At 38.3% G+C, this 22,637-nt stretch overlaps 2 protein-coding genes across 4 annotated transcripts; both read right to left on the bottom strand.

Annotated features, from left to right (window-relative positions):
* Positions 1 to 2,259: 2,259 nt before the first annotated feature.
* On the bottom strand, positions 2,260 to 8,703 carry LOC121806436. Of its 2 annotated transcripts, none has more exons than XM_042206474.1 (7): positions 8,527 to 8,703; positions 8,140 to 8,429; positions 7,790 to 7,859; positions 5,971 to 6,218; positions 5,022 to 5,135; positions 3,784 to 3,835; positions 2,260 to 2,858 (listed from the first exon to the last, which is right to left on the bottom strand). In XM_042206474.1, the coding sequence occupies exons 4-7, from the start codon at positions 6,184 to 6,186 to the stop codon at positions 2,440 to 2,442; spliced, it is 801 nt and encodes a 266-aa protein (XP_042062408.1). In that variant the 5' UTR covers positions 6,187 to 6,218; positions 7,790 to 7,859; positions 8,140 to 8,429; positions 8,527 to 8,703; the 3' UTR covers positions 2,260 to 2,439. The 2 variants fall into 2 exon arrangements, with proteins under 2 accessions (XP_042062408.1, XP_042062407.1); XM_042206473.1 differs by having other exon boundaries at positions 8,167 to 8,429; positions 8,527 to 8,702.
* Positions 8,704 to 17,780: 9,077 nt separating this feature from the next.
* LOC121809356 lies at positions 17,781 to 22,637 on the bottom strand. Of its 2 annotated transcripts, XM_042209934.1 has the most exons (9): positions 22,351 to 22,637; positions 21,503 to 21,628; positions 21,236 to 21,394; positions 21,031 to 21,129; positions 19,062 to 20,803; positions 18,661 to 18,917; positions 18,412 to 18,527; positions 18,184 to 18,296; positions 17,781 to 18,023 (listed from the first exon to the last, which is right to left on the bottom strand). In XM_042209934.1, the coding sequence occupies exons 2-9, from the start codon at positions 21,600 to 21,602 to the stop codon at positions 17,916 to 17,918; spliced, it is 2,694 nt and encodes an 897-aa protein (XP_042065868.1). In that variant the 5' UTR covers positions 21,603 to 21,628; positions 22,351 to 22,637; the 3' UTR covers positions 17,781 to 17,915. The 2 variants fall into 2 exon arrangements, with proteins under 2 accessions (XP_042065868.1, XP_042065867.1); XM_042209933.1 differs by having other exon boundaries at positions 21,236 to 21,628.

Below are 22,637 nucleotides of genomic sequence, written 5' to 3'. Positions count from 1 at the left end.
GAGTCTTTTCTGGCGTTTTGATGGGAACCGAACTCATGCTCTGCCGCAGGAACTCCGTGAATTGCGCGGCGAGTTCCGCGGGGAAGGGTGATGAGTTTGGGTGGGTTTTGGTGTTTTTGGGGTTGTCGGTTGTTTCTGACATGTTTTCTGTATCAGACGATTCTGACATATTGCTTTGCTGTGTTGCAGAATCGAAAAAAAGGTTAGGAAAGGTATATTATGGGCGGTGATGAAATTTTTCTGACATGTTAGAAATCCATGGGTTCCATCTTAAAACCAATTGGTGATAAGAGGAGAGGCCCATGAGACTTATATAGTGGATTAAGCTCTTAGTGTACACCGATGTGGGATATTATTATATTCATTTTTATGTTTCAATTGCCAACACCCTCCCTCAAACCCTTCAAGGTGAATCTTGGAGGGGTTGGACTTTTTTATGATCGATTGGACAATCGGCCCAATTTTTTTTCGATCGGTTGGACCACTGACAAATTTTCAGTCAGTTTTTTCGGTTTCAGCCCAGATATACTGCTGGGTCAGTTAAATATAACCAACAGTCGGCGACCCGCTCTGATACCATGTTGAACGTAGAAGTAGGAGACAATGTATTGTGTTCAGTGTTTATTAGAATAATTTCTCCCCCTTAATATAGGAGTTGTTACATGGTAATTATGGTATAGAATCATCCTAATTCTAGGTAAATATGCTCCCTATCAATTACATAATATCTCCTCTAATAGTGTCTCCTTATTTGGTAAGGTGTGTGTATGGTATGTTTGACAAGAGATGGATGCCGCGGAGTTGAGAGATTTGAGGAAGGAGAGCTAGAATGTAAAGAGGCAAGAAGCTGATTGAGAAGAATGCATTCTCTGCATAGACATGCTTTGCAAAATGGGCATTTTTAGTACTCCAAAAACAAGTGGAGAATACTTAGAGAAGGCAACCTGGTTAAGTCCCACAAACCATCGACCTTGTTGAACAAGAGATTCGCCTAGGTTTTCCGGGCACGTACCCAAGAAACCTGGTCTTGCTCTTGAAGATTCATAGTAAACAGACTTCCAACCCTCACAATGCAGATTCAGTCCGGTGAAGTAGTCCTCCACCACCGAGAAATACCTAAACCCTACCTGCATCATGTTATAATAACAACATGATGATCAAACAAGTTCAAAATTTATCATTAATTCATTACTTGCCTCTTCACCCCACTTGGTGCCCTTCTCATAGCTGCAAGAAGCGATAAAATCGATCTCTTTCTGCTCGCTCATATAATTTGGTTTGTTATGTGTGTATACCGAGTTGATGAACGCTTTTGACGAACCAAAACGCTTGGTCGTATCAACATCTGCACCATAATGTATACAATAAATAATTTATTGTGCCAATTTTACAAATATATCTAAACTTGATCACGTTAATTACTCTTTTGAAGTTGTTGAGTGCCATATAGTGCTTCTCTCCTTATATAAAAGCATGAGCCAGACAAAATCGGTCCATTGAGTGCCATAAATAAGCGTTTTGACATGCGAAAACGGCGCCGAAAGTAATCTTCCGGAAACCGCGGCTGGTCGGAAAAATAGTCGGCAACGAGCCATTCGTTGGCTCCTTCCCGGTCACAATGGATGTAGCGGCGAGTTGATCTAGTTGGTCGAGGAGGAGGGGCGGGGGTATTCGTGGTGACATAGGCTTCATAGGCGGCACGATATTGTTCATAGTATTATTGTTCTTCGCTCCGCTTCCGCAATGAGATTGGTGAAATCCATTTGAGAGGGTTTGAGTGAGAGAGGAAGATTTAGATAAGTTGTATGAAAAAATATGAATGAGAGATGAATGGGAGATGATTTGATGTGAAAAATGGATGATAAATGTGTGTATTTATAGATGATTTTGGGAATAAAAAAATTTAAAAAAATTCTAGAAAAACGGTTATATTTTTGGGAATCTTAATTTTTTTTTTGGTATTATTTTCAATTTTAAAAAAATGAATTTCCAAGGGAAATGTTGTTGGCTAATCAGAAGGCGCCACACGTCAGCTGCTCGCTGGCACGGACGTGCTCGATGCATCAAGCAGCGCCGCGCCAGCGGCGAACAGCGGTGCCGTGCCGCTGGCACGGACGGACGGACACCGTCCTTCAACCGCTGCGGATGCTCTTAGCAGCGGCTACAATAAACACACCAACAAATGCAAAACGAATTAGCAAATGGTAGTAAAAAAATCTCGAATTAGCTCAAAAACATTTAGGAGGGTTAAATTTTAAATATGAGATCTCAAAAACACAATTTCTTATTACGTGTTATAGTATGATAATCACACAAAATATTTTTGATAATTTGATGATTTAAGAAAATATTAAAAAAAAAACTTTTCATTGGTGGGTTGGAGCATATGGAGGTGCAAGTGTAGTGCATCCAATCAAAAAGGACCAAAGATTTATTTACTTAGGAATTTCCAAGGTAGGATACTTCCACAAATTTCCATTCTGATCTTTGATTCTTGGAAGATGAAATCCCTTCTTGCAAAATCTTCTTGAGCCATTTAACTTTGTTTATATATTCTTCCAAATCCATAATTCCTGCTTCAACAGTACATGAGCGTTTCGAATTCAGAGAGTCGTGTTCATTCCCTTGCCTAGACTCTGTATCTGCTTGCCTTGTTTCGTTAGTGTTAGCTCCACATCCCTGGCTTGCACCTTGTTCCATATCATTCTTTTCCAAAAGTTTCGTTTCGCTTACACATTTATTGACCCCTTTTGTGCTTGCGCTCTTCACTTCACCTGAAGTTGATGAGTTAGACGAAATGGGCGAAGAGGACAGCAATCTGGCAGGTAATCCAACAGACTTTGGAACATCTTCAATGCCTGCGTTATGTCAATAGCCACGGTGATTTAAACGTAACGATGGTTGTTGATGGAAGGGAGATAGAAAAACTATATGAAATTAAAGTTCAGAACGAGAGTTGCATGCGTCAAGCATTCATGACATGACAAAATCACATCTACAAACAAAGCTTGAAATGGTTTGTCATTAGCAAAAATAGATTCAATAGAGAATACTTACTAAATCAGGTACCTCAGAGAGATTAAATGGCTAATATATTGTTTATCAATATAAATGGAAATTAATTTGAGATAACTTATTTGATTCTTGTCCAATCGCAAGGAGTAAGATTCGAGAAATTCTAGTTTTGAAGCCAACTGAATCCAATATATTACCAATCCTAAAAAGTGGGTTAAACTCTCAGTTGTACCACCTATTTCTAGGCCACATTGAATCGCAAGCAAGTAGTATATATTTAGTTTTCATATAAACTAGTCTAGCTAAGTTGTTACACAAACAAACTAGTACGCATTTCAGGGAAAAGTTTTGGAACATTTAATCAAGAGAGTCACAAATCATAAGACGTACACTTGTGAAACCTTTTGTAGCAAATAACTTATTCGTTTGACTCAAGTTAATCCACGACAATGCCAAACATGCAGCAATTCGGTAGACAAATATGAATTAGCCCAGACACCATTTACCGAATTCCAAGCAGATAGAATACACACTCATCTTTAACAAAGATTGATCTTATACAATCATAATTTGTCTTTACTTTCCTAGGCCACCTCACTTCTGTCCAGTAATGTTTTTTAAGTCAAAAGTTCCTCGGACTACCAGACATATATAAAGGTAGAGTAGAGAAACATGAAAAGAAACAAATGTAGAAGACTTTATGAGTTTTTACTTTTAACAAATTAGATTCCCAAACATATTCAAGAGCTGTTTGTTGTTAACTCATACCTTGATTATTGGGTTTAATGAGGCGAGCACAAGGGTGTCCAAAACCATCTTCCTGCAGTTTGCAACAACAAAGTTATTCTATACATCAAACAGTAGATCAATAAACGTAAGACATCATAGTGAACATGCATGTACAATATAGACGCAGTCACGCAGAAGCATAAATACCACTTCTGATAGAACTAGAAGTGCTCATTTTCTAAATTGTAGATACTATTTCTCCCTTTAGTGAATTTGATGACCTTAAAGCAAATTGAATAGATGAAATTTAATGAACACCTTCTCAGAGGGTAACTGCATCTTAATGCTAAAGATAAAATTAAAACATTGAAATGTTTTACCAAAAAATGAAACAATAGAAGTCAAATGAATAACAAATAGCAGGTTGTTTCCGCCTTCTATTCAGTTCATCTTTGTATAGACAATCAAATGCCACAATAAATGGATTTCTACGAGTAATTAGCACTGGATTAATCAACACAAACATGCAGGTAGGTTTACTTCATAAAGCTGCATATTAGGAGAAAACATGATAACTAGAACCAAAACTACTACTCACAACCCCCCTAAGCATAGACCTGGCGTGGAATGAAATCAAATCTTACAAAACAATCTTAATGATTTTAATAATTGTAGTAATTATAATTTTAAAAAAAGCATAAAAACACAACACAAATCACTAGTGAGTAAAAACCATAATTTGCATTATAATAGCATAAGGAAAATTATACTTCATTAAATGCGCAAGTACATAAGAATCTTTAGAATGGGAAAAATAATTGTACCTAAGTTGCACTACTCTTCCTATTTTCATTTCCAGAAATTGTGCCAAATAAATGGGACCTTTAGGATAGAGGAATCTTAAGATCAAGTTCCTTTCAAGGAGCTTCAAACATCTCAAAGAAGAAGAAGAAAGACTTGTCATTTTCCATAAGGTATTTCCGTATAACGACACATGTGCGGACAAAGAAAATGTTAGCAGAAAATCCAGCCATGTCCCTCAAGGGTTCAAGTTATGCTAGGTAAACTTACACATAACTACCCACGATATATCCACACTCAATTTAAGGTATGAATCAAATAAGAAATATAATGCAGTTTTGCACCAATGACAACTTAAGAAAAACAAACTTTCTGTTGATAGGCTATCAAGTTACATGTGATTCTGAAAGTAGATGTTAAGTAAATATGTTCTATACGTGAAATTTCACACAAATAGGAGCGAAGAAATGACAAACCTGCAAAGGTAATGTCCAACCATGTTGAAGAGACCAGTCCAAAGATGGACGTAAATCTTTAATATATGCTTTGTAAGATTTACCCTCACCAAGAGGTCGTGGCCTAAGCTCAATCTAAAAAAACAAAGAAAGAAAAAAGTTAATAAGTTCACAACATAACACCATAGTTGAAAATTCTGCCAAAAACAAAATAGTGTTTGAATACTTGCATCTCTGCCATAATAAAAGTGAGGGTTAATTATACTACCTCCCGTCCCATAAAAATAGAAACTATTTTCATTTCGGGCCATCCTTTAAAAATAGAAACTTTTTAATCTTTCTATTTTAGGATATGGACCCTACAATCCACTAATACTACTTCCGCTACCTTTTATCTATCTCTCTTACTTTACTCATTTTCCTCTCCATCTCTCTTACTTTACTCATTTTCCTCTTCATCTCTCTTACTTTACCAATTGTGCATTTAAACTCGTGCCATTTCAAAAGTTTCTATTTCTTAAGGATGGAGGTAGTAGTTTATTAAATCAACTTTCAACTTATTTTTTGTATGTGATTAAGTATGAGAAATTGTTTAATTATGGCTCATCTAAAAATAATGGCAAGTTTGTTGGAAAAATAAATTTTTTTACATATGACTCGATTTTAGTTGAGTTATGAGGACGAATTTAGTCAGACAAGAGCGAAGAACGGCTACAAGTCCCATTAGCTCCTAAAATTTCATCCTCATTACCCAACCAAAATTTTCGTATAATATGTCAATATCTTTGTCTTGTCGTGAACAACAAATTTTATTCTATAATTACCAAAAATTGACTGCATAACTTTATATTGGTGTTGCTGCTAATTTCAAAATTCAAATGGACCATGATTTCGAAGGAACTCTTTAACCAGGAGGATTTGAGACTAATTAGTGGGCTCACCCATAAAACAGGCCACCAATAATTATTACCTTAGCTTTTTCATCATCAAATAACTGTGTTATTCTTCCACACCAATAACAGCCAGTATGGAAGAAGTCCACCAAATCACCAACCTTCCAGGAATCACAAACAATAACTGAGACTTCTGAGATCACACTGACGTGAGGCATTTGCTTTTCATTATAGATAGGAGGGTATTGTGGCCTCAACATCAATTCGCTATGTTTCCGCTTTGATTTCCCCATTGGTAGCTGATATAGCTTAATCCAATTTAATTCTGCACATAAGCAAATCCAAATTTAGATAAGTGTTTACATAAATATCTAAAATTATGAAATTAACGAAAGCATGAAACATCAAATAGCTCTGAAAAAATGGAAGAACAACTATAAACAAGACTCCTTCAAGAATGAAACTTGTGCCTATCTAATAGGCGCAAATCAACAATAAAACTATCACACCTTACTTACTATGAAGTAGGACTATAAATACTACTCCTTAACTTATAGTTGGCTAGGGCGATAAAATGCACAACCCCAGATGGCAAAAAGAAACAGAGTTACATGAGTCGTGTGCCTATAATGTGAGATGAAGGATATCATCAATCAAAACTCCTCAGTCACACCTTGAATTTAAAATTCCATTTCAAGGTAAGTAAGACACTACAGGTGCACCCAACAAAAAATTATTCATAACCTTTGTCTAGCCATCATCACTCTTGACGATAGCAGAGCTCAAGTGCAAGTACTTGGTCTCCATAGCTATAAACAATTTCAAGCAAAAAAGGAACTGACAAGATGAAATCGTTACCAAACACAATGGACCACAAAACGCCATGTGGACACACTATGGAGGTACAAGGGGTTGTTTCAATCAGAATATGTGAGCAAACTTGGAGAACCAATCAAACATTACTAAGATGCACCACCCCCGGCCAATAGGCATTTGTGGAAAGTTGTGAACATGTTCGCTAAGTGCCAGAATCCAGACTCCAGAGTGGACTCATTAACCTTGAAATCTAGATAAGGCCACAAGGAAGCTTAAACTGATGGAGGTGTAAGGAGCCTATGACAAATCAACTTTCGGCTTTACATGCCGGCTTTGGTTAACCAAATTTTTTTACTCGGGGCGTTAAGTAAGTGGAGGCTGGAGATACATGCATGCTATATTTTTAAGTACAGAATAAAAAGTCACCATAAGGTCAAAACTTCGGATTATAAGAACAACCTAGCAAGCATCTATGAACTATCAAGTGTAGAATAACCATATCAAAGAACAAAGTACTATTGCTCAACTTTTGGAAATGTATGCGCACTTTAACTTCTAGACTTCAACCACTTATATATGAACGTTAATAAGTTTTAAAAGTGCAAAATTCCAAAAGAAATACTCCCTCCGTTTCTTCATAGTTGAGGCAAAACTTTTCGGCACAGAGTTTAAGAAAGAGATGTTGAATGTGTTAAATAAATAGATAAAGAAGTAAGAGAGGGACAAAAGTAGAGTGAATAAAGTAGAAAGTGAATAAAGTAGAGAGAATAAAGTAAGAAAGAGAAAAAAGTTACTATATAGGGAAATGACTCAACTATGAGAGAACTTCCTAAAATGAAAAAATGACTCAACTATGGAGAAACGGGGGGAGTAATTGTTTAGGGGGGAAAACAGAGTATATCTCTTTTTCAGCTGAATCTAAAGTAAATTTCAAGTTTCATCCTCTACCTCCTGTCATGAGCTAACATACTAGCCAATCGATGCTACAAAATTCAAAGGGGTATCTACACTTACAAAGAGTGGATCACAATTCTAACCTATGTTTTCGTATATAAAAAAAAGGCAACTTAGGACACTTACTTTCCTCCGTGTAGTCATAATATTCCGAGATATGTCCAAGTTTTCCATTTCTCTCGCTGATCTCTCTAATCTGATACAAGAAACATAGACGTTGACACAAGTAACAAAAATGATATGCCAAAAACTTATTCCTGAAGAAACAAAGCAAAATAGGTGCAAAGGGTCCCTAGAGGGCCACACACGCACAACGCATAGGAACCAGTAACTTCGAAACGAGGCTCACAAAATTAAGAATGAAAGTATCTCATATGATAAAAAGGTTAATAAGAGCATTTAACAAAAATGCACAAAATCATTATCATGGCATCAATTTTATAGATAAAAATTGCATCTTGATCTGAGCAGCATACATTTTCTTTGCATCTAAATTATTTTACCCTGCATCGAAACCATGCACCACGATAACCAGAGGCAAAAGACCTTAGTTCAGCCAGTTGTCCAGCTTTAAACGGTAAGTTCTCCATCGTAGATAAATCCAACAATGTGCACCCCTGTTCAATACATTCAACACAAAACACAAAACACACGCACACACCGAACTTATTGCAAGAACACACACGCACTGTGTTCTTTACACCGACCGATTCATCAATTTAGGTAAATTTATTTGGTAATTCAAATTGTTTCAAGGTCCCAATTCCTGCAATTAAGAAACAGTCTAAATCAGAATCACAGAGGCTATCAAGAAAATATAGTATTTCAGAATTGGAATTCAATTTCGGAGACATTAAACTCACATTAATACTGACGGAGCAGCCGCTTGATGAAGACGGAGATGTGAAAACAGCGCGAGCGGAAAGGATTTGAGGTGGCGTGCAGCGTCGAGCGACGAGAGTTGGTTTGCTCTGTGATGAATTCCACAAGGTATTTGTATTTTGCAATGATCCACGCTTTTTAAAGCGGTTCTCGAACTTTTTTTTTGTTGTTAGGGCCATTTAAATTTATGATGAGTATACTATTTTATTCCTATGAAGCGCTGATATCAATTTTAAATATGGTAAAAAAATACTGAAGTTTTCGTGTAAGGTAATTTTTCGAGTATTATGGCAAAATTAAATTATACGGAGTTCTACTATGTGGTGTGTCAAATGGCAACTTTAAATTACTTGACAAAACTAGTGTCAACAAGGCAAATCAACACATCAAAATGACATCAATTTAGTTAAACTTTTGATATATCATTTTAAGAATTTTCGTATGTCATATTGAATTCCATTTTGGTAAATTTTTAAGAAAATTGAGCATATAATAAAAATTTATGTATTTTTTTTCCAACAATGAGGCTTACAAGTAGGCATGCACAAGGGTCATGAACCGCCGGTTCCGGTTCATGAACCGCCGGTTCCGGTTCATGAACCGGCGGTTCAAGGTTCAAGAAATGCTTGAACCTGAACCGGCCCGCCTAGCTCCCGGCGGTTCCGGTTCAGGTTCAAAAAACCGGCGGTTTACGCGGCGGTTCAAAACCGTCGGTTTTTTTGCTTGAACCGCCGGTTCCGGGCCGGTTCGTCGACTTTTTTTTTTTGCATTTTTCAACTATTCAATTTTTAATCAAATTACATTACACTTTCAAAGTTGTTTATGTATGAAATGTGAGTAAATAAAATTGAAAAAAATACGACTAAAGTTGCAATTTAGTTGCAATTTTATTGAAATTGCATGTTTACAAGTTATAACTTACAACAATTACAAATCGAAAACATATGCCGGTCTTGAAGTCTTAAACAAAATTTAAATACAAATGAGACTACTAGTCAACAAGTAATTACAAATGACAAGAACGACGTTGAAGTTCTTAAACGTATAAGTGTATTATATATATACTCTTAACCGGCGAAGATCTTTCTACATAACTAAATTAAGGACACATTTAGCAATTCAACTTTAAATGTTGAGTTTCGTCTAACAATCAACAATTATAGTAGAATTGTCAAAAGTTTCCCTCTTTTAGCCGTATAGAGAAATATACTTCATCGACTAGAGTATATACAAATACAATTATGTAATTGTATTTGCATATTTTTAAAGTATGAATTAATGGGAAAAAAAAAATAAAAGAAAAAGGACTTTAGCTCAACTTAAATTTAAAATTTAAGTTGAGGTGCCTACGTATCCCAATTGTTCATTTGCATTAGGGAATCAAAGTCCACGTAGTTCTCTTACCTTACTTACCTATTTGGCTTGGCCGCCGGCGGTTGACGGTTGGCCTAAGCTTCATCCCCGGTGAATTCATCTTGTGATCCCTCTTAACGATCATCCCAATCATTTTCTTGTTCTCGGACGTCAGCTTTGACCCAATCATCAAGTAACATCACGGCTTCCATATTTTTCGTCGAGAGCTTACTTCTTGATTCATCCAACACGCGCGAGCCAACACTAAAAGCGGACTCGACGGCTACGGTGGAAGCCGGAACAGAAAAAATCTCCTTGGCCATTTAAGCAAGGATGGGAAAATCTTTCTCGTGGGTTCCCCACCAATCGAGGACGTCGATTTGGGAGGGAGGAGGAGGACCTTCATCACCAAAGGAAAAGAGTGAATCAAATTATAAATCTAATTCACTGACCATACCTGAGGACCTTCCGCCGGTGCTGTAGTTGTATAGGTCGGCTAGTTGGGATTGCGCGTCGGGGTCATCATAATCGGCTTGAAATGCAAAGCCATAGTTATGTTGTGGAGGAGGGGGTCTTCTGACTTGGTGAGTGGTGTTATACTTGGTTTCATATTCGGTGTACAGAGAGCGCAAGTTAAACTCGAGGTTTTGTTGCACAACTGACCGGTCCGGGAGGTTTATTTGAAAGGTTTCTGAGAGGTCGACTCCAAATTCGTCACTGGTATCGGATTGGATTGCTTGAAGGGGACCAAGATCAATTGAACTCAAATTGTTATAATAAAAATCTAAAATTCTAGAGGTACCTGCTAATTTCCATTTTGGATCCAATACCTTTGCAATCAAAAACACGTTAGGAATCTCACTGAAATACTTGAGCCATTTTTCAATCATATAATACAAAACGCACATTAACTCGGGAGAAGAGGAAGCATTTTTCATTGCAGTTTTAAAACCAAGGGATATGTACATGCAATGCTCCAAAACACGAACAGCAGTGCAATAATAAGCACCCGACAATTCAACAGTAGCATTTTTAAAATATTTGAACAATTTAAATAAAGCCAAACTGTTATCCCAACAACTATGCGAAAGATATAAATCACGGTAGGGATTAGTTCTATAAAAATCACATAAAGCATCTTTATGTGTCAAAGTAGAATTCAGACAATCATATGTCGAATTCCATCTATGAGACACATCCATAGTAAAATTCGTGTACCTGACATTCTTTTGATGGCAATATTTCTTCCATGCTTTGCCAATAGGTGGCTTTTGATGGATTAATCTAACTGCATTTCTAATAGGAGAAACATGTTTTTGCCATAATTCAAGCGCATCCTGTACACATAAATTTAAAATATGACAAATGCATCTTTGATGAAAATACTTCCCTCCAATTACCGGTGTACAAGCCGCAATCAAATCGGCGATACTTGCGGTGTTGGCAGTTGCATTATCAAAACCAATAGAAAATATCTTGTTGCATAACTGAAACTCATTCAACACTTGTATAATCAAAGAAGCAATTTCGGGTGCATTGTGTGGAGTTTCAAATTCTCTAAAATCAATTAAACGCTTGTTCAAAGTCCAACTATTGTCCACAAAGTGAACCGTAATACTCATGTATGAATGACGGTTAAAACAATCCGTCCAAACATCTGAGCAAATGTTCACCTTGTGGCCCAAGTTAACTAAATAACGTGATAATTCTACCTTTTTCTCCAAGCATTGCCGAACGGTAGATCGTTGCACGGTCATTCTACCTATTCTTTTGATTGCTACATTCAAACCACTTTGCATAGTAACCTCAAAACTTTTGTCATCAAAAACATTAAAGGGCAAATGCTTCATAGCCGCCCATCTAGTCATTGTATCATCAAAATTCTTTTTCTCATATTTAAATAGAGGCGTACCTGACGAACCCGAGCCAGCGGGTTGGAAGTTTAGTTGGCTTTGGGTAGAGGTAGTGCCGCATTCTACCGGATGCTTTGTCACCAAATGGCGACGGAGGGTGCCATATCCACCACCGGCGGACCATTTGTACACTTTATCGCAATAGTTGCAGTAAACATGAAACTCCGAAGTCTCTTCTTGAGAGTTCGGATCGTGAGGACTTGGAATCACCACCGGGACCTTCTTGTAGTGTTTGACAAAAATGTCCGATTTCAAAGCTTTTGCCAGGTTAGCGGGTGGAGGGGGAGGCATCTCCTCATTTCCGTTGGTGCTAGAAGGAATACGAGAATGCGATCTATCCTCGTTGTTGTCCGAGTCCGACGATATAGTAACGTCGAACTCCTCATCTTGTTGGGAACGACCTCCCCTACCCCCACCTTGTTGCATTTCAGCAAGTAGCATGGCGGTTCTATGATCTTCTTCCATCTACAAATATTATGTACGTAGAAGTTTGATGCACTATTTATTAGCACTAAAAATACCTGCAAGCATACAGGGTAGATCTAGTATAGCTAAAGGTCAGTACCGGATATCGAACACAGGGAATAAGATTGCAACTGGCTATCATATACTAAGCGTCATATACTATTTAGAGACACGGAGAATTTTGGTTTTTGATTTTATAAACTTGACATAAATATGAACAAATATAAAAATAAAATAAAATAGACAAAGCAGGCTAAAGAATGTAGAGTTTTAGGATACGACTACTACGACCTAGTGATGATTGATCTCACAAAACCTTTACCTATAAGTGTCTCCAGGATTATTAGGAAAGTCGTGATTCTAAGATAAGCCCTCTCTCGAGTGCACTTATCCAGTAGATTAGACTCTAACTATCAAAGTCTCCTTCCAATAGATTAGATTCTAACTCCTTATGGTTCCTAAGACTCAAGCCCTCACAAAGGGTCCCCTCTCTCGAGTGCAGACAAACCTATGTGTTGTACTCGTTCCTTTTACCACGTAAAACTAGCTATCTCTCGATTAATCTAGTTAACGAACATAGTTCTAAAGTTGGCCAGACAAAAGAACAATAAAAGCACAAGAACAAGCAAAATAATCACAAGAGCTAGGAAAAGGTTCAATTCAATCAATCAAAACATATTCATAATAATTTTCACCAAACAAATCTACAAATGATGTTTAACTACTCATAGACAAGTAGTAAAAACAAGAATAATAGCACTAGATATGAAAGAAATCGATAGAACCCAAGGTTGAATCTTCAATCTTCAATCGTTTCTTGCCTGGATCTGCAGAGCTCCGCTCCAATGGAAGATGGATGAGTTATGTGTGAGAGATGGAGTGGAAGAATGTGTAGAGGGAGGAGGATTGGGGCTCTGAGATGTGGGAGACGAAAACCCTCGGTCTCTTTTATACCCGGGGCGGAAATACAGACGTAAAGCCTCGCAGAACACATCGCCCGGTCGGGCGATTTTAAGTCGCCAAAATGCCCGGTCGGGCAAATTTTCTGGAGTTCGCGACTAAAACGCCCGGTCGGGCGTTTTCCCCATAAAAATCGCCCGGTCGGGCGTTTCCTCTGAAATCCTCCAAAAGCATGATCTTCGTCTTCGAAAGGGCTTCGCGTGAGTATCTTGCACGCCCCCATCGGAGTCCGGATGAGAGAGTTATGGCTATTATACGAAAGTCGCGCATTGAAGCGCGGATGACTTGAATAATATAGTGGGCGATTCTTCCTTCAAGCTCGTTTTCAAGTCATTTTCACCTGTTTTAGCTCCAAACACTCGACAAACTCGTCAAAACACTAATTAGTGTATGTGTGGATAAAAACCTAAATTAAACACCTTAAATCATCAAAATCACCATCTCATTACCCACAACACCATCCTAAATTATGAGTTTGTCAACTCCCCCAAACTTGCATATTTGTTTGTCCTCAAACAAAACAAGAGAAAAACTAATAAAGAAACACGGATGCTAAGAACTAGACTTCATAGTTGCCTCAAAAATTGTAACAAGAAATAAAGAGTTTGACAAGAATACAAATCAAATCAAGCAAAGCTTATTAGTGCATTTTCATTACTAGCTCGTTGATCACCTTGAAGTACATGCGCTCACAAGTGTTTAGAAGTGTGTTTATCACTCACTCACAAAGTGTATATTGGAAAAAGTATATGCTCTCAGATCATGCAACATGCAAAGTTTACCATAGGTTTGCTCGAAGTCTAATCTCTCCTCTACTTTATGTGATTAAAATCAAAAATCCGAAAGGTCTTTATTTAAGGTTATAATGTAGGCTTTTTGGTAAGGTGAGGAAATATGGCTAAAAAGTGACTAAACCCAAACATAGCAAAAGTGATCAATTTCTACTACATCAAACTTAGCACCCCACCAACAATTCATATCTCAGTAAATTCTAGACTTAGTCTAAATTTCTTCTCACTTCCCAAATTCCTTTGATTTTTTTTTTATTTTCCCTTTTTTTTTCTTTTGCACATCCTCTCTTTTTTTTTTCTTGTGCACGGCCAATTATCTTATTCAAACCACAGATGTCTATGCACTTTTCACAAGTAAGCACACTACTTTTCTTTCTACCTTATCTCTCCGACTCTTTTCACTAGATATGAACTAACTTTCTTCAAGAGTGTATGAATATTCCCCTTTATTTAGCTTTCAAAGAAAAAGGCTTTAAAGGCTCAAAATGGTTAGCTAGGAAAAATATTTTGAGTAAGGTCAATAATTTGGATATATAAAGTAGCTAAGAAGGATGGCCTAACGTCCTCTTTTATCATTTAAACACTTTGCAGACTTAAGCAGACTATGAGCAAATTCTAGAAACAAATACATGAATACAGATAAATCACACAAGAAAGAAATCTATGGCTCAAGTCTCACAAGGTTTATGCAAGATTCAAGGCAAACAAGCAATTCATTATTTATGCACATTTTCACTAAACCTTCAAATCAATGCATCAAGTCAACTCAATCAACACAAACATTTAATCGTAGGCAACTCGGTCTGATGTTCCTAAACATGAGTATTTCTAAATTTTCTTTGTTATGCTCATGACAAGATTCACCCCGGGATTATTAAAAAAAATTAACAAAAACAAGCAAAAACAACTAAACTCATGGTCCACCACTTCATCCCCCCAAACTTATTCAAAATTAAATTAAGAATAAGTTTGTAAAGTCGGTATGGACATGAGTAAACTAAGAAAACACATTAAACTAAATCAAAAAAGATAAAAATGATACCGATGTTGGGTTGCCTCCCAACAAGCGCTTGGTTAACGTCTTTAGCTTGACGTTCTTTGAAGCTCAAAAGTTAACCCCCATTCTCGGGATTTCCTTTAGGATGCCTTTTGTACAGGAGCGGAGGGTAATCCATTATTGTGCTCCGTGCTCTCCTCAAATAGCAACCCTTGTAAAAACAGATAAAGAGAAAAAAAAATCACAATAAAACTATACAAGATATTAAACTCTAAATTAGTATTATCAACCGTTCTACAATATCAGCTTAAAGCAATAATATTCCCCGGCAACGGCGCCAAAAACTTGATGCACTATTTATTAGCACTAAAAATACCTGCAAGCATACAGGGTAGATCTAGTATAGCTAAAGGTCAGTACCGGATATCGAACACAGGGAATAAGATTGCAACTGGCTATCATATACTAAGCGTCATATACTATTTAGAGACACGGAGAATTTTGGTTTTTGATTTTATAAACTTGACATAAATATGAACAAATATAAAAATAAAATAAAATAGACAAAGCAGGCTAAAGAATGTAGAGTTTTAGGATACGACTACTACGACCTAGTGATGATTGATCTCACAAAACCTTTACCTATAAGTGTCTCCAGGATTATTAGGAAAGTCGTGATTCTAAGATAAGCCCTCTCTCGAGTGCACTTATCCAGTAGATTAGACTCTAACTATCAAAGTCTCCTTCCAATAGATTAGATTCTAACTCCTTATGGTTCCTAAGACTCAAGCCCTCACAAAGGGTCCCCTCTCTCGAGTGCAGACAAACCTATGTGTTGTACTCGTTCCTTTTACCACGTAAAACTAGCTATCTCTCGATTAATCTAGTTAACGAACATAGTTCTAAAGTTGGCCAGACAAAAGAACAATAAAAGCACAAGAACAAGCAAAATAATCACAAGAGCTAGGAAAAGGTTCAATTCAATCAATCAAAACATATTCATAATAATTTTCACCAAACAAATCTACAAATGATGTTTAACTACTCATAGACAAGTAGTAAAAACAAGAATAATAGCACTAGATATGAAAGAAATCGATAGAACCCAAGGTTGAATCTTCAATCTTCAATCGTTTCTTGCCTGGATCTGCAGAGCTCCGCTCCAATGGAAGATGGATGAGTTATGTGTGAGAGATGGAGTGGAAGAATGTGTAGAGGGAGGAGGATTGGGGCTCTGAGATGTGGGAGACGAAAACCCTCGGTCTCTTTTATACCCGGGGCGGAAATACAGACGTAAAGCCTCGCAGAACACATCGCCCGGTCGGGCGATTTTAAGTCGCCAAAATGCCCGGTCGGGCAAATTTTCTGGAGTTCGCGACTAAAACGCCCGGTCGGGCGTTTTCCCCATAAAAATCGCCCGGTCGGGCGTTTCCTCTGAAATCCTCCAAAAGCATGATCTTCGTCTTCGAAAGGGCTTCGCGTGAGTATCTTGCACGCCCCCATCGGAGTCCGGATGAGAGAGTTATGGCTATTATACGAAAGTCGCGCATTGAAGCGCGGATGACTTGAATAATATAGTGGGCGATTCTTCCTTCAAGCTCGTTTTCAAGTCATTTTCACCTGTTTTAGCTCCAAACACTCGACAAACTCGTCAAAACACTAATTAGTGTATGTGTGGATAAAAACCTAAATTAAACACCTTAAATCATCAAAATCACCATCTCATTACCCACAACACCATCCTAAATTATGAGTTTGTCAAAGTTAAAAGTATGAACGCAAAAAAAAATTATGAAATTTTGAAATATGAATTGGAAAACAAATTTTTCATTACTTACTTGCATGCGTTCGGCTGCCAATCGGGAAACCTCTTCCATAACATCTCGACGACTAGGTCGTCGAGATTTTGAGGGACGCGAAGTACTTTGATCTTGGGCTATTCCCTTGCCCCGATCACCACGTCTCGATCCACCACGAGAAGAAGACATATTGCTAAATGAAAGTAGTATGGACTTGGAATGAAATATGTATGAGGTATAAAAGAAGTGGTAAATTATGAGCACAACAACAAATATAGTAGTGAGTAGAAAGTGTAGAATTGAAACGTAAACTTGCGCAATTAGAGAGAATGAGGGGAGAATAGAGAAATGAAGATGGAGAATGAAAACACAAGAATGAGGTAAGGAAATATGAAGGAGAAGTGGTGTATTTATAGGAGTAAAATTGGATGAAATTTTTTTTTTTAAATTTTGAAATCGGCCGAACCGCCGGTTTACCACTGAAACCGGCGGTTCAAGGCTAAACCGGCGGTTCGTCCACGGTTTGGGTCAGAAAACCAGCGGTTTATGACCGGTTTTGCAGGCCTAAACACTGCACCTACGACCTAGCCTCTGAAAAGTCACCGGAACCGGCGGAAACCGGCTGCCAAACCGGCGGTTTCTGACGAAAACCGCCGATTTTCCCGGAAAACCGCCGGTTCCCACCGAAAACCGCCGGTTAACCTAAACCCCTACGAACCCCCAGCCTACTGAACACTATTTGACCCGTTGAACCGGCGGTTCAAACCGCCGAACCGTCGGTTCACGGTTCAATAAATTGGCGAACCTGAACCGGCCCTTACGACCCGGGAAACCGCCGGACGGTTCAAACCGCCGATTCCGGTTCATGAACCGGTGGGCCCGAACCGGCGGTTAACCGCCGGTCCGGTTCGGTTTGTGCACGTTTACTTACAAGCACTATTGCAGGCAAACAAGTAATGATTCCCAGTAATATAGACACAAAAAAAAATTCATTTTCTTACAACGAAGTGCTTCACTTAAAGCAAATCTAAGTAAATACTGTCAAAAAATTCTTAAAGAAATAGTGTAATATGTGCAAGTGTGTGATTGTAGTTAAAGACCTAGACATTCCCTAGTTCCAAATTTTGACTTCAACTCATCTAAAGAAGGGATCTTGCCACCAGTTTTTACTATTCTGCTCCACCAACCTTCAATCTCTTCCTGCAAAACAGGTCAGGTGAAGTTTATTTAACTAGCAATACGTGCTATGCGCGTAAAACTTATGGATCCAACAACATAAAATAGACAAATTTTGTCCCAATTTCAAGAATCAGACGAGGTGACTGATCATTTCGTTGCCGGGTTCTTAGTAAGAACTAACCTCCAGAAAATCTTGATTGGAGATATACTGACTCCCAACAGACGATTTCAGCCCTCCAACATCTACCAACAAAGACTTCTTGGACTTGCAACCAATATTCTCTATTGAGTCTCCTATTGGGAGAAACACAGACGAGACATGAAGAAAATGATTACAATCACAAGCAGCTTATAAACAAATTTTTGACATAACTGTGTTATGGTAACAGAGACAACTAAATTCAAATACCTGAAATACAAGCAACATAATAGCCCGTCCCTTCCAGTCCCCCTTCCAACTTTGAGAGGCGCAAACGCAAGAAAAACCCGTTTAAATGTGACAAGGAGACATCAGAATCTATCCATCTGAGACAATGTAAGTATTAGCTAGAGATCAGTTATTGATTACAGTCCAGAGAAATGAAACATGCAGCCAATTCGACAATACAAAAGATTTAAAGTTGTTGAAACATGCTTTATCAGGTGGTGTTAATAATACCTGAGAATATCAGCACGAGACAAGCGCAATCTCCTTATTACATGAAACATCTCCTCCTGTTGAGTGTTGGAAATCTTACATGGTTGAAATATTTGTTTGTCCTTTAGATGGTTGCCTGAATTCGATAGAGTACTCTTTTGGAGCTCATTTGAAGTAGAAATTCTTTTGCTCGACCATTCTTTCATGTTCGAAGTCAGAAAGCTAGGAAAAGAGCCAACAGCTGGTTTCCTGCTGCAGCCTACCTCACCAGCAAAAGGCTGTGGATAACAAATAGTTTGTTGTTAGACAGTGACAGCATTCTGATTCAATCGTCTATTATCTTGTGAGGATGCCGAGGGGCATGAAATTGCCCAATGATCAAGCTGAAAGCATCTAATGCACAAAATAGGGGATTCAACCACCTTATTAAATGCGCTTATGTTGGCAAGGAGATTCTCCAGGTCAGATTCGGTTAACTCCGGGCATCTACGTATATCATGGCCGCTGTTGCCACAAAAGAAACTTGTAAGTGGGGATGTTGGAGGGCTTCTCCTTCCCGAAGGGTGTACAATGTGTCTGAGGGCATCCAGTCGCTTGGCAAACACTGATGCCATTTCCTCTGAACTTGTCGATTCCTTGAAAGGTTGTATATGGTTCTGTCCATGACCAAACTTGGGACCAGCGGATTCTGAAGCATGAGCCTGATCTCGAGCACAATCATCCCTAGCCTCAGAAGTTTTCTTACCACTGGAGGAAACATCATTTTCCCAATTCTCATGATTAGCCTCAAGGCGTTCAGAGTTGCAGTCGAGGTCTTCATCATTTATACGGTTGCAGTTTTCAAATGGAGCAGTTCTAGTATAAAGGCGCGTAATCCACAAACTAGGACGAGGTCTACTTTTTTCAGGAACACAGCTCACTGGAAAAGGGATGTCGAGATCCATCTTCTCCGCCTTTTTACACAACGAAGCAGAAGGCTTTCCCTCAACCATTTTCCTACTACTTTCTTCCAAGCTCTTTTCAGAAGAATTTCTATTAAGAAAACCTGCTGAAAATATCCACGGTTTAACTGGCCTCGTAGATACCTGTGGGTTGGATTCTTGATCCGAAATAATAATCTGCTTGCAAGAGCTATCATTGTTTCTGTTGCACGACCGTGGAGTTTTGTCAGCTAACTTTGTATCAGAAACCATAAGCTCATCAGATTCTGCTATGAGCTGCTGGTCCTTATCTACTCCAGAGATCAGTGTCTTGTTGGTTTGGCAGTACAAGGACTGAAACACATTTTGGAACCCTGTCCTTGGTTTTGCAAACTCGGTTGTTTTGTTGCACATGAAACTCTCCTGGTGATTGTGACTGCAAACATTATTAGAGCGAGCTAGGGTGAGAGCGAGGAGAGAAGAAGACTCTTGTTTATTAGAATCGGTAAGACCCTTAACCATGTTTGATATCCATTTCACAAAGGAGCTATCAGCTTTTATGAAGGATGTCAAACCAGGTTTTTCATCGACACACGTTTTCACCCTTTTGCTTTCTATTTCCTGCCCATGATCATAATGCTGTCTCTTCACACCTTTTGGGAACAATCCAGCACTATTACAACTCTCCACGGTCTCGTGGCTGTCTTCCTTATTGTTTGACGATCTTCCATAAATATATCCATCAGATAAGGCTTTTTCTTTCTCTTTCTCATTCCCCTTTTCTCGGTAAAAGAAAATCCTGCTTCTTGTAGGAGCTATGTCAACAGCAAGAGGATCCTCTCTAGGAAGCTCCGTCTCTCGTAAACTCCGAGCCTCTTTTGCAACCAGATGGCCACCCAAGTCATTTTCATCAGATGACTCCACGTTCATCAAAGTGGGCGCAGGGATGATCGAAGGGGATGCATCGGTTTTAGTCTTGTCCACGGCTGATGTGACTTCATCATCTATCTGATCATGTGCTTGCAAGTTCGGAAGAGAGCAAACTACAGCTTCGGATACTTTTGCTGTTGGAGGTTGAAAACGTATAGGGACAGCTGAGCCAATAACAACACTTCTAGAAGCATCCATTTCAAGTTTACCTTTATGATTGTAGTGTCCTCCTCTAACAAGATTACTAGGGAACTTCCAGTTTATAGCCGTGTCTGATTTCCTATCGTGTTCTGCATCTGCTAGAGTATGAACCTCTGAAATCAACCAATAGCCCCATAAGATGAAATAACAAGAAAAGACAGTGGGTGTGTCTTAGCATATCGTTTAGCTAGCATGATACAGCTTGAATGGGTTTCTATACATCAAAACAGTCATCTACGTATCACAAGCACACTGAATAGTTACGAGAGAGAGAAATGGAGTTAAAACCAAATGGTCTTGGTCAATCAAACGAACAAAGTGAAATGTTACAAGAATTTACCGGCATTCATTTTGCTGCTTTCAGAAATATGGGCATGACCTTTGTGTTGTTGAATAGCATCAGTAGTGATAGTTTTATCAATTAAACCCTTGCTCCCATCTAAACAAGAGTTCATAATATATTTTTGCTCTTAATCAGCAATCAAAAGAGAAACTCTAAATGGAAAAGATGTAGCTACTGATACAAGAAACGACTTAATCAGTACCGTAGCTAGAACTAAATACAGCAGCCTTGTCGCCAGAACTCCCAACCTCATCGAGCATTGTCAACTTCTCCCCAGCACTAACCACCCTAATATCCTGTGATGTTATAATCTCGTCTGTGCTCTCTCTCAAAGCCAGAAAAGGTCTGGTATTGGCTAAGCCTGGAATAGCACATTTCATAGACAAACCATTATTTGGCAACCAAACTAATTCGGATAGGGGATCAGATGCTGTAAATGGCATGCCCACGCGTGAGTTTGCATTTACACCTGCACCTACGCACAAGCTGCTATCCAACCTCGTCTCTACACTGTAATTTCTAGAGCCCAAAGCAAGCCTTAAATCAATATCCTCATCATTTTTATTCATTATCAGCTTCGCCTCAACACAAAATCCTGCAATGCCATTTATAATCATGTTTATACATAAGCTTCAAATATAAACTTGTAAAGATAGTCACTATCACAGCCTTGTAATGCTTGGGACTAGAATTCTACTATGTCTTTTATGCTACATAAAAATGAAAGCATTAGCCCTTTTCATCAAGCAATTTTAGGACATTTCATCACCAAGAATCACATCAAGAAACAAGTAGTAAATTACCATTATTGCTTCTGGAACTAGCAAAGACTATATACCACAAAAAATTGCAAAAGGGGAAAGCATATCATGATAACCAAGCTTCAGCACTAGAAGCCTGAGTGAACATTCAAGCATCACAAAAATCAACCCAAACAGGAAAGATCTAATAATTATGAAGCAGATTGAATAACTAGAATCCATATGCTTCAAATGAAAACCTAAAATATTATCACAAACAAAAAGCACCCAAATTAGGTTAATACTGGCTTCATAATTACAGACATGCATCTCATCCAAAAAATCTTCCCTTTGTCATATACTAGTTGTAACAAATAAAATCTCAACTATCAAGAATGACTTTTTCTGCAAATGAAATTTCATCAAATATCAATATTTCCCAACATGTGCTTCAATATTCTTGCAAAGAAAGCAGGCAAAGGATAATAATATAGGGCCAAAAATGCAAGAATTCCTATCAATATATGTCAAACACATACAGCCAATTAAGGGTTACAGAATTGAGACTCCCCCATACCTTTCTCTCTCCACAACTCATTGCAGTTGCATCACACCATTTTTATCTCTCTCGGTCTCATTCTCTCACCAAAAACACAGACAGCCCAAAACTAGAAAGCAAAAACATATATTTATCACACAGACAGCTAGCGAGAGGAATGAAGCAGAAAACAAGAATCATAAACGCAGTCGCTTTGGATCTCAAAGATTCCCAACCCATTGAGAGAGAAGTCTGCAAGAATTGTTGGCTACTTCAAGGACAAGTGGTTGAGAAGCTGCCACGTGGATAACGGTATCCCAGTATCA

This window comes from Salvia splendens, chromosome 6, assembly GCF_004379255.2.
Source record: "Salvia splendens isolate huo1 chromosome 6, SspV2, whole genome shotgun sequence".
NCBI lineage: Eukaryota > Viridiplantae > Streptophyta > Magnoliopsida > Lamiales > Lamiaceae > Salvia > Salvia splendens.
This window is presented reverse-complemented; position numbering and strand designations above follow the sequence as displayed.

Bases quoted from the DNA above. Each gene is read 5' to 3' on its own strand.
- LOC121806436 (XM_042206473.1), bottom strand. From the start codon at position 8,253: ATGGAGAACTTACCGTTTAAAGCTGGACAACTGGCTGAACTAAGGTCT. The intron at 3,836-5,021 runs GTTTGTCATTTC...TGCAAACTGCAG, and splicing joins GTTGGACATTACCTTTGCAG to GAAGATGGTTTTGGACACCC. The intron at 2,859-3,783 runs GTATGAGTTAAC...GACATAACGCAG, and splicing joins CATTAAACCCAATAATCAAG to GCATTGAAGATGTTCCAAAG.
- LOC121809356 (XM_042209933.1), bottom strand. From the start codon at position 21,602: ATGAATAAAAATGATGAGGATATTGATTTAAGGCTTGCTTTGGGCTCT. The intron at 18,918-19,061 runs GTGGTTGAATCC...TGTTATCCACAG, and splicing joins ACATAAGCGCATTTAATAAG to CCTTTTGCTGGTGAGGTAGG. The intron at 18,297-18,411 runs GTATTTGAATTT...TTCTCCCAATAG, and splicing joins TTATGTTGCTTGTATTTCAG to GAGACTCAATAGAGAATATT.